The sequence below is a fragment of the Telopea speciosissima genome, chromosome 8, assembly GCF_018873765.1.
Source record: "Telopea speciosissima isolate NSW1024214 ecotype Mountain lineage chromosome 8, Tspe_v1, whole genome shotgun sequence".
Taxonomy (NCBI): domain Eukaryota; kingdom Viridiplantae; phylum Streptophyta; class Magnoliopsida; order Proteales; family Proteaceae; genus Telopea; species Telopea speciosissima.
The window spans coordinates 11,080,219-11,092,608 of record NC_057923.1 but is presented as its reverse complement, the minus strand read 5'-3'; the positions used below and the strand labels follow the sequence as shown (position 1 = coordinate 11,092,608).

General features: G+C 40.9%; 1 protein-coding gene across 3 annotated transcripts in view; it reads right to left on the bottom strand.

Moving 5' to 3' along the window:
- The window catches only part of LOC122671504 (ubiquitin-like-specific protease 1D), an 89,612-nt gene that overhangs the window by 41,352 nt on the left and 35,870 nt on the right, over positions 1-12,390 (bottom strand). For all 3 annotated transcript variants that reach the window (XM_043868757.1, XM_043868756.1, XM_043868758.1), the window contains exon 5: positions 9,586-9,634. In XM_043868757.1, coding sequence (XP_043724692.1) covers positions 9,586-9,634 — 49 coding nt within the window. The remainder of the gene's footprint in view (positions 1-9,585; positions 9,635-12,390) is intronic.

Below are 12,390 nucleotides of genomic sequence, written 5' to 3'. Positions count from 1 at the left end.
ATCATCTCGCTGGTTTCAACTCCAAAGGGCTACAAAATAATACCTTTTTGGCCAAATCACTCCCATATCTTTATGGAATAAGATGTTGGGCAGTACTGGAATGCATCTACAGAGACTATTTGCTGCATTTATTGAAGTTTTTTGCAAGATTCAAAATTGAAGGCATATCACTTTTCCCAAAAATGAATTTTTGCAAAAAATAGGGTAAATACTTGGTTTGGCTTTCAATTTTTTATATGTTAGACACCTAGGCTGATCTTCGGCTTAATGGAGTCAGATTTAATTTTCTGTTTTAAAATATTTTCAAATTTTTCTGAAAAAAAAAATTTTGATTTCTTGCTACAAATTTTTTTTTTTTTTTTGGGTGGGGGGGGGGGGGGCAAAGATTAGTACTTAGCAGTTAGAGCTCAATTTTATATATGTTAGACACCATTGTTCAATCTACGACTTCATAGAGTCGCCTTTTTTTTTTTTGGTACGCAAATTAATAATTTTAATTTTTCAAAATTATTTTGAAATTTTACAAAACAATCAGGAAAAATAGGAAATTTCTGTTTTGGTTTGAAAAATATTTAGATCTTTTGAAAGTGTTGTTTTAAGGAGAGATGGAAAGAGTATTTCTATAGCTACTTAATGAAGATTCTTCAAGTCAAAGGGCCCCGAATGTTGAAAGAAACCCTTCTGCCATGTCTGACCTTCCTCTGGTGGCCCTACCGGTCGGTTCCTCCCTCCCCCACCCCACCCCTCCAAATCTCTCCTCCAACATTTCCCCCTCTCTCCCCAACTCCAGTGCAAAGACCTGGAGCTCACTTTTTTCAAGCCTACCCTTTCCTCTGCTAGGGAGGACCCCCCTCTCCACTTTGTCCCACCTTCCATGTTAGGGACAAATTAGTCGGCCTTTACCCCGTATGGGCTTCTTGACTCTGAAATCACTAAATGGATGGACTGGTTGGTAGGGCACTTCCTTGGGAGCAGACCTCGCTTCAATATTGTAAAGTCGTCTCTAACTAAGCAATGGTTAACCCAAGGGACCATGGATACTTGCCTCCTAGAAAATGGAGAACTCCATTTTCAAATTCTCTGAAGAAGATGATAAACTGAAAGCCCTAGAGGCTCCTATTTTCCTACGACAATGGGATCACCAATTGCAACTCAACAAGGTCGATTTCCACTCCATTCCTTTGTGGATCACGCTACCAGGCCTTCCTCTCCATTTCTAGTGTCAAAAGGGTCTTAGCATCATCGGCTCGATCGTCAGCAAACCCCTTTACTCCGACAAGAGAAGCAAAAAGATGGATAGGCTGTCGTTTGTCATGGATTATGAAGGGTTCTCTTTCCAACAGACGATTCACTTCGAAAGGCTTCCGCCCCAGTGTTTCATTTGCAAGGCTTTTGGTCATCTCACCCAAGCCTGAACTCCCAAGTCCACTGCTACTATTGTTGTATGCGAAGAAGACTCTACTCACAAATACCCCACCAATGTTGTGTGCAAAGTCGATCCTACCTGGATTCGTATGCGATCGCTTGCGTCGATGGACCATGCAGCGAAGGGCCCTGGCTACTCTATTTATCCTTCGCCTCCATCCATTCCGGCAAACTCTACTTCTTGTGGCCCTAACCGTGGCCGCATAAGAAGCAGATATCGCAGACCCCGATGCAAAGAGCTCCCGACTTCAAACTCTCCCCGAGGTCATCCTTCCGCTAGTCTGTCGGTCCCTCTATCGGCTACCACTGGTCCAAAACGCCATTCTCTTGTCCGTTGGTCTTTGCGACAATGTTGCTATCCCATCTCCCAATGATCCGACTTCTGATCCTCATCTCCCCTCCCAATCGACATATCGCTCCTTTGCCAATCTCCTCTGTTCCTCATCAGACTGTCCATGCCCCCACCCCTTCCCCTTCCTCTGCGCCTACTCTTTCTCCTCTGACTCCACCTAGGCCAGCCCCATCAAACCTAGGGATTACCCCCTTTCTCAAAGGTTTAACCAAGTCCTTGTTGGGCCCTCGATCCTCCCTCTCCCTAACCTCTCTCTCTTCTAACGCAACCCCTTTGGTGAATCCCTCTAACGCAACCCATGTGGTCCCTACCAAGGTACTAAAACTCGAGTCTCGGTACCAACTTGACTCTTAGAAAAACCGAGACGAGGCGAGATCTCTCGCCGAGTAGGTGCATTTCTTTTTTTTCAACTCGAAGCCTCAACTTTGGGTCAACCCGAGATCTCGTCGAGATATGTCCAGTTTTGTCCAATTAGGTAAGGTATTTAAGTGGTAGGTGGGTTAAAATAATGGGTCGAAACCGAGTTCCAACCGAGATCCAAGATCTCGCCGAGATATTGGTAGTCTCGGCTCGGCTTTTCCAAAAACCGAGAAACTCGGCGAGATCTCGCGAGTTCTTGAACTATGGTCCCTACTCCTTCTCTGCCCATTCCCTCTCTAACCCGGCCCACCTCCCAATCCTCTTTGACTAATCCTGATGGGCCAAAAGGCCCAAATCCTTATTGTCGTTTGCCCCTTTGCTCTAACCCTTCCCTCCCAGCCCACACTTATTTGAGCCTAATCTCCAACATCGGTTTGACCCCCTCTGCGACCCAGTCTTATACCCCCCCGACCCTTAGAGTCTTTCGCCGTCGCAACCCCAGCCCCCTCCATTCCCTAAGATCCGTCCCTACAGCGCCTACTCCCTGCCCTGCTCGAAAAAGATTTTGCCTCAGAGCTTGGATATCAGAGATCATGCCCTCTGTTGTGAGCCTTTGGATCAAGGATAGAACTCTGTATTTGTCGAGGTTGGCTTTGGTCGTCTCCTGAAGGCCATTTATTTTTCCCCTTTCTTTGGTTCGCTGATTTTGTTAGGGCTCTTTCCCTCTTTTGCTTGTCCTTGCCTTTTTTGGTAGGGCTTTGTATTTGGCTTGTGCTTGTTTGTTCACTCTTCCTCCCCTCTTTTTCTTTCCTTTGGTAATGAAATTTTTATTCACCCAAAAAAAAAATTAGGGGCCCCAGAAGGCTGCATTACTCATCTTGAAATGGGAAAAGGAGTCGGTTAACCTTGGAATCACAAGGCCTTAGGATAAGTAGAACAAAGACAGAATATATGGTGTGTAACTTTGGCCATACTAGGACAATTAATGAGGTTGTGAATATTGATGAGAGAGAGATTCCATAAAGTGATTATTTTAGATATTTGGGCTCAATAATAAATAAAGAAGGTGATACAGAGGATGATTTTTCCTAGAGGATTAAAATAGGATGGATGAAGTGGAGAGGTACGTCTGAAGTGTTGTGCAATCGGCGTATTCCTTTAAAGCTTAAAAGAAAATTTATAAGACTGCCATACGACCGGCTATGATGTATGATGCGGAATATTGGGCAGTTAAGAAGCGCCATATAGATAAACTAAGTGTAGCAGAGATGAGGATGTTGAGATGGATGTGTGGCAAGACTGAGAAAGATAAAGTAAGGAGTGACCATATTATAGCTGAGTTGGGAGTAGCTCTGATTCACGATAAGCTACATGAGAGTCGTTTGAAGTGGCATGGCCATGTTCAACGAAGGCCTCAGGATGCTCCAGTACGAAGGAGTGATTTGATTCAAATTGAAGGTACTAAAAGAACCAGGGGCAGGCCTAAATTAACCATAGAAGTGGTGAGGAAAGACATGCATAGCTTAGGCCCCGCATTATGTACGCACGGTTCAAGGTCTCGATTTTGGACCTGGTTTCGGCCAGGCAAATAGACAGGGCTAACTCTGAGCATTATAACAGAATTATTGGTCTCTGGGAGGAGTATGATCATTAAAGGGACCTCCAACTATCTTTGAGTATTATAACAGAATTATTGGTCTCTAGGAGCCTGGGAGGAGTATGATCATTAAAGCGACCTCCAGCTATCCAATCCTAAAGATGAAGCAAAGGTGTATAGAACACTTGAGAAGAAGCGTGTTCTAATTCTCCTTGGCGGGTTAAACCCCGAATATGAACTAATCCGGGTGCAAATCTTGGGCTGGTCACCTCTTTCATTTTTAGATGAAGTATGTAGCTACTTGCAAAGTGAGGAGACCAAAAGAGTCGCCATGGACACTGTACCATCACTTGAAAGATCTACTCTTTCCTCTAGCTCTCATAGAGATTGGCATGATGGAGGAAGAGGCCAAGGGTCAAACCATGGGGATGACAGAGACAAGCTCAAATGTGACCATTGTGGCAAATCCAGGCACTCTAGGGAGACTTGATGGGTACGTCATGACCGTGCGCCTACTGGTATGTGTGGTGGTGGAGAGGGGGAGCTAGAGCATACTCTGTGATGGCTAAAACTGAACACATGTGGTATCCATCTGGACTATAGGCAGACCATAGTTCCCTCACAAGTGAAGATCTTGTATCTTTTCGATGGGTTGTGTCACAATTGGGTAGCTCCTTTTCAACAAACAAGTGTCAAATCCTTTTGCTTCAAAATTGCATCCCTCTACCTCAGCCACTTCCACTTCTTGGGTCATTGATTCTAGAGCCACTGACCAAATGACCGGTATGTCCCAATGTTATGATTCACATTATGTTTCCTCTGGTTGGCATAATGTTAGAGTTGTTGATGGTTCTCTTTCCTCCATCTCTCCTCTTCTATCTCTTGACTCTATTCTTCATGTTCCAAACTTTGCCACTAACCTCCTATCTATGAGTCACTTAACCAAATCCTTGAATTGTTGTCTTTTCAGGATTTGGTAACGAAGAGGATGATTGGCAGTGGACGTGAAGAGAAAAAGGACTCTTATCTTCTTGAAGCCAGACCATCTTTTTCTACTATAGCTCAATCATATGTGTGGGCGTAGTAACAACTAAAAACAACACTGCTAATTTTGTGATGGTTTGGCATCAACGTTTAGGCATCCATCTTTTGGTGTTATGAAAAAACAGTTGTCACATTTGTTTTCTTCTATTTTTACTTCCCACGTATTTCAATGTAAACCACATTTGTTTGTTAAACACTTTCGTTCTTCTTATCCTTACCATGGTAATCAATCTACTATTCCCTTCCATATTTTCCATTCCGATGTTTGGGGACCTGCTCCCATCACTTCTTTATTGAGTTATCTCTATTTTGTGTCATTTGTTGATGATTGCTCCCGCACTACGTGGGTTTTTCGATTGAAACACAAAAGCTATGTCTATGATGCTTTCAAAAATTTCTACCAGAAGATTTGCACTCAATTTGATACTAGACTTAAAATTGTGTGCTTTGATACAGGGGGTAAAGTATATGCATGGTGGGCTCCATAACTTTTTTACCGATAATGTCCTTGTCCATCAACTAGCTTGAGTTTACACACCCCAACTGAATGGGGTAGCTGATCGGAAATCATCATTTCTGGGTAGTGACTTGGTGGAGGGCCGGTTAAGGAGAAGGGGAAATCTGAGAAAAAAAAATCAGTGTTGTTGGGGAGAGAGGAACGCATAAGAAGAAGGGGAGGGGGAAGGGAAGGAGAATGCATGCAACCAACCATGCAGGCACTAAATACTCACTATTCAATTCATTGTTAAATCTCTGATTTTTTTATCAGTACCAGCATACAAATAAATAAGGAAAGAAAACCTATATGTAGCCTTAAACAAAAATAGAAACATATCCAACTAGGAAACTACCAAGTTACCGTCCTGTATATCCTACCCAAATAAAAGATTACATGATATTTTTCCCAAGTAAATAAACTTCCTAAAATCCTAATAGACTCCAAAAACTCAAACTGGACCCGGTTCTTCTCCATTTGGAAACCCAAATCGGTTTGGGTCAGTCCAAGGTAGTGAGCCTGCATCAATTCCTCCGGTGTTGAGAAAAACTCGACCTCGAGTTTTGTAAAAATGAGAGAATCAGCATCCACAAACATCTACTTTGATGGAGTGATGATCCAGTGCATCTCATGATCAACCATCATGATTTTCTGATGTTCGTTGGCAAACAACATGTCTTTAATGAGAATCTGGTCGTGGGGTTTCACAACTGGAATCGGACCGTCAATCAATTTTTCAACCGCAACTTTGATCGGATTGTTCACTTGAACTTGATCGTCACATTTGTTGTCCACCTCTGATCCGCTTTCGGAAGATTCTATCATGCTTGACACCTTATCATAGAAGTGATTATTGATTGGCAAACTCCCGACAACCTGTTTTCAAATCAATAAGTGTTGTTTGCAATTTACGGAAACCATCTCTAATTGAAAGGAGCAAATTGTATCGATCAACCTTCATGATGTAGCCTCAGGTTCGGCTTTGTTGTAAATAAATAGAATCTCGAAGGGCTATTAGACATCAGAATAAGGACGAAATAAGGTTAAGAATTTAAAATAGAGGGCAATCTAGGAATTGAGGCTAAAATAATGACAAGGTGGAATAAAGGGGCAGTTTTGGAAAACCAACATAAAAGGGAAATAACCCTTTAAGTACACCAACGTGGGTGTCAACAGCGTTATGTAGGGGGGAGGAACAACTTGGAAGTTGATAAAAAGGGACAAAGTAAATAAAAATAGGAGAAAACGATAATTCTGGAAAAATAAAATCTGAAACTTGAAAAAGGTATGACGTAGGGGGAGCAAAAAATGGGAAAGCTGGGGACAAAAGTGGACTTATCGTGGAAAGAGTAGACGACTTCGACCTGGAGTCTTCTACTGTCATACCAGAGGGAAACCAGCGAGGATGACGCTGGCTGCAACAGAAGAGGGGTGGAGGACTAAGACTTTAACCGCGACGGCCAACGGAGGACACCGATGTGGGGAATTGACGCGGCAAAGGGTCCTGAACCAGGTACGAGTAAGGGTGTCAATTGGTTCGGTTCATAGTTGTCATGGCGTCCTGGCGCTGGAGAAGGTTGCATGGCGACCCTCTTCGATTTCTTCTTCCTGTCTTCGATTTCTTCTTCCCTCTTCGATTTCTTCTTTCCCTCTTCGATTTCTTCTTCGATTTCTGAATTTTCTTCTTAAAACTTGAGAAACAATAGAGAAAAAATAAAACCTGGCTCGAGTATACATCTATTAAAACATTAAAAATAGAGAAAATAAAAAATAAAACATGGTCGACATGCTCGCCATGGCGTTATGTCGATATATCGACGTGATACCCCTCCACCGACTTGGATCGCCGTGACGCCGTGACAACTATGGTTCGATTTTGGTCATTTGGTTCGGTTTCGGTTCGGTTCCAGGAAGTGATAGTGTGATCCGAATCCGAACCGAGAACTGCCTCAGTTCTAGAATTAAATCCAAATCCAAACCTGCTCGGTTCGGTTCGGTTATGGTTCCAATTCGGATCTTGATACGGTTTTAATTCGATTATACAACTTAAATTCTATTCGCTTTGCTAAACCGTTTTACTATTTGGCTTTAAATTCCCAACAACATCTACTACTAAAAGTCCTACAAATGCCCATCTTGTATTTTTGGGCCTTACATCTTTAAATGCACACTTTGAAAATCAATTTAATTCAAAAATTGTACGAGGTTGGAACTTGGGAGAGACGAAGAGTCATAGAGAATAGAGATAGTAAAACCTTTTAAAATTTGTAAAAGGTTGGAACTTGGAACTTTGGAAGGTAAAGAGTCTCTTGCAACATAGGAATGAAGGAATAAAGCATTAAAGCATTAAAACCTGAAGCCTAAAGATCAACTGTCAAACGTAAAGTTGTAAAACTAAAAAAAAACTAGGGATTTAGATTCGGTCGTTCGGTTCGGTTTCAGTTAGAACCGACGGTTCTTACATTGAAACCATATCCGAACAGACCAAAATTAAAATCTTGCTTGGTGGATCCAAATCCGAACCGAATTAATTCGGTCCGGTTCGATTCGATTAATTCGGCTCGGTTTTGGATTCGGTATTCGGTTCCGGTTACATTTTGACACCCTTAGGTACGAGTGTTTTTCTTTTTTATTCAAGTCTATGCTTCTCGCTCTTGCTTCTCTTCTTCTACCCCCTTTTTTTTCTTTCGTTTTGGTTGCTGGCTGAACCCTAGAAAGGGTTTCAATTGAAGTCACAGTAGGGGTGGTGCGAGTTTTCGTGATCCACAGTGGGTTCGTGAGTAACAGTGAGTGTTCGGTGGGTGTTGGGAAGGGGTTTTGTTGCGGGAATGAGATGGGTTTAGGGTTTTAATGGTTCGGTGAGTTGGGTTTTTGCTAAGGGAATTAAGAGGGATGGGTCGCTGGAATCAAAGGGAGTGGATATCAGTGAGGTCGAAGGAGAGGGGTGGGAGATGGAGAGTGATACGCAGGGTTTTTTTTCTTTTTGTTTGCTGGTATCAGATGAACAGTATAATAGGGAAGAAGGAGAATGGGATGAGAGAGAGAAAGAAAGAGATGGATCCTTTGGCTCTAACACCAAATTGGTGGAGGGCTGGTTAAGGAGAAGGGGAAATCTGAGAAGAAATCAGTGTTGCTGGGGAGAGAGGAACGCATAAGAAGAAAAAGGGGGGGATGGGGAAAGGAAGAAAAACGAACACAGCCAGCCACACAGGCAGTCAATACTCACTATTCAATTCATTATTCAATCTCTGATTTTTTTATCGGTACCAGCATACACATAAATAGGAAAAGAAAACCTGTACATAGCCTAAAACAAAAGTAGAAACATATCCAACAAGGAAAGTACCAAGTTACCGTCCTATGTATCCTACCCACAATAAAAGATTACATAATATTTTCCCAAATAAATAAACTTCCTAAAATCCTACTAGACTCCAAAAACTCAAACTGGACCCGGTTCATTTCCGTTTGGATAGCCAAATGGGTTTGGGTTGGTCCAAGGTAGTGCACCTGCATCATGACTAGGAGTCTACTATTTGGTATGCATGTCCCTAAGACTTTATGGTCCAATGCTCTCCTTATTTTTGTCTTCTTAATGAATCGTATGCCTTCTAGTATCCTTGGTCTCAAAATCTCCTTTAGAAATTTTGTTTCCCCCCCCCCCCCCCAAATTGTTTCAGCCTTCTCTCTTCCTTTCAAAGTATTTAGGTGTGTGTGCTATGAGCATGTTAATAAGTTTGCTTGGATTAAACTTGATCCTAAGGCCCTTAAATGTGTTTTCCTTGGTTATGCTCCTTCTACGAAAGGCTAAGGAAGCTGTTCATAGGTAGAGGTGATGCCAATGTAGTTCTGTCCCAATTCCAGAGTACAGACTGCGCTTTATTATACCTCATGCATTGGATATTTATTTTGGTGTGCTTTCATTAATGGCCCTGGTTGTTTGGAGTCTCTAACTTTCTTCCCATATCACCAAACCGTTTTCCATTGCTAAAGCACCGTTTCTTTCAATGTAACATTTTACTCCATATGAAAATTTTCTTGTTTCTCAAAGTCATTTTTTTCGCATTTTATGTCAAAACAAACTGTGACAAAATCTATCCTACAGGAAATTTTTCATTTTCCACCTCTTTTATGTGGAAACCAATGGAACCTTATCAAAAAAAAAAAATGGTTCCTTTGGACCTTGTTTGGCCTGGTCTATCTAGAGTTTTTACCCACTTTGTTTTTTTTCCAGTAAATTATATTGTTTATCAAAAATGAATTGCAAGCTGCATTTATAGGAAAAGAAAGTAAAATACTAAAATGACATACCTTCCTAGTCTTCGAATCAAGTAAAGTCTGGAGCTCAGAAGAAGTCCTCCTAATCAAGATTACAAAAGTTTAACAAAGTTTCCATTCAGTTCAAACAAAAATAAACAGTGGTTATAGAACTAACATCCTACATTAGTAATGAGAAAGAAAATAAATCTCCAAAATGACAGCATAAATAAATATGTGATTTATGAAATCACCATTTACACATTATCGAAGAATACATCAAATAGATCTATCCAACAAAAAAAAAAGAATAAAGAATAAAACAAAGAAGGATTGTAGAAAATTGGGACTTTAAGGTATTGCCTCATGCTGCATAAATACATATGTGATTCATGAAATCAACATTTACACAATGATCGAAGAATACATAAATAGCTTTATCCAACAAAATAATAAAGAATAAAGAATAAAACAAAGAAGGAATAGTGTAAAAAACCCGGGACTTTAGGGTATTGCCTTTTGAACAGAACTTATATGCCTTCTATATATAATTTGATTCTTAACTTCCTGCTGCTGTATTTCATCCTTCGTAGTTGTGAGTTGTGACAAAACCTCAACAACCAAAACCTGTGAAGAAGAAGAAGAGGAGAGAGAGAGAGAGAGAGAGAGAGACGATGGAGTTGGAGAAGAGGGAGAGAGTTCTAGGACACGATAGATTCAGTGTGTATTGCTATCGTGGTCCTCCCCCTCAATTTATAATATCAGCTATGGACTCTTAGTAGGAAACCTACTAAGAGTAGATGTCTACTAACAATGAAGGAAAGAAATGGAACCAAAAACAACTCTATGACTTAACATAAAGCAACTCTGAGACTCAAACTCATAGCACGATAGGGAGTAGAAACACACCCTCTATCGTACTAAACACAGTACATATCTTAACACTCCCTCTCAAGCTGGAGAGAGAGAGAGATTTGATGTGTGTGACACCTCTATAGGTGTATTTAGAACTTGACACCTTCTTTAAACTGCCCCTTGTCTTATTTTCAAAAATTCTAAGTTAAGGGAATAAAAGGGTTTTCAAAAATAACTTGTATCATTATGTCATTATCAAAAGGTGTTATTGTCATGCACATATTTCGAGTACATATGTGAAATTACAATATTTACCCCCTTCAAAAAAAATTGTAAATACTAAGAGGGCAAAAAAGTAAGGTTCTAAATTATTTGACACCGTAAGAGGTGTCAATAAGAAAATTCATATATATATATAAAGGCTCCAGCTTGGAACAACAAGAATAGATATTAACTGCAAAATCAGTCTTGAACATATATAGCAGTCGTGGATGCCAATGAGCGCAAAGAGAACTTCATTCTGGTAGCAATACCAACTCAAGCACATCAACCATCAGCAGCAATAATAGAGAAAAATCTAGGGGTCGAATAAATCTAGACAGCAATGAACAAAATAAGCGGCAGAGAATACTACCCGCAATCCAAAATATCATAGGAGCAACAGCAACATCATAAGCCCTTCTCAAGGAAGGCAAGTAGTAATATTCACTAAGAAGATAGATAAAAGTGCAGCATAGGTCACTGCGAACAACTGGTAAGAGTGCAGCATAGGGTACTGCGAACCACTGGTAAAAGTGCAGCATAGGTTACTGTGGACCACAAGTAGCAGCATAAGGTTGCTGGGAACCACATAAAAGAATCTTGTTGCTGAATACCACAAGCATAACCATCTCTTCATAAGAAGATATTGTTGTTGAGGACATGAACAGATGACATGAACAAGCAAATAATAATAATCTTCAACTAATGACTAGAGTAGACAACAATAATAATCTTCAAATACTAGATGATTACTCATGATAACTCCAATCTCCCCTTCACGTGTAGCACCAAACGTGGACAAATAATGCGGAGAATGCAATAAATGAAAAGTGATAGCACATCATCATATGGTAGGAAGAATCAGCATCACTTAAACCCCATACCAAAAAACAGCAGTAGCAAATAAAATCCTAGATAGACCAGATTTATAAAAATCCGAACAAATAATCTTCAATAATTAAAAGCAGCAAACATCACTCCATGCAAGTACCTATCTTCAAAACAAATTGCAACCCCAAATTGATGCCATCTAGGGGTCCAAGACCCTAAATTGGGTGCTATAGGCCCACAGAATGGCAATAGAACTGCAATTATAATGAATAACAATTTCACAATTTATTCCAAGTGTACCACATGGGTGGCAAAATTGTAAATATGTGGAATCTTAAATGGATGTCAGAGGAATAAGGGATAGGAGGACATAAGGGGGGTTATAATTAAACGGGGGTAATCTTGAAACAAAATAAAACTCAAGAACAAATTTGATTTAATTTAAAAGAGAGGGGCAAAAGAGGAAAGTAGGCTATAAAAGGGAATGACTTGACTGTCTTCAACCTCTTGACAGTCACACAACCAGCAGGTTGAGGCGGAGAGCTCCAGCCAAACTCCATTACGAGGTCCTTGAGGAGATCTTCCACGTCGTCATTGTCCACTCTCTAGCCTCAATTTCACCCTCACCGACTTCAGCCCACTCAGCCTAACCTGCAAGAAGTAAGTCTACCATTGCAGCTTTGAAACGAGAGATCTGTTGTAAAGTGCTTCATCAGATCATGAAGAAGCATGCAGAAAATCATAGAAAGGTACCACAAAGTCTCAAGGACTCGACAACAGATCGAATAGACTGACAGAGCCGTCGACGAAACCACACACGAGGTACATTTTGAGAGTGCGATGTGTCAATAGATCAATTCAATGCCGTTGTTGTCACCATCACCGTCGTCAATCTCCAGTCGAGTATACACG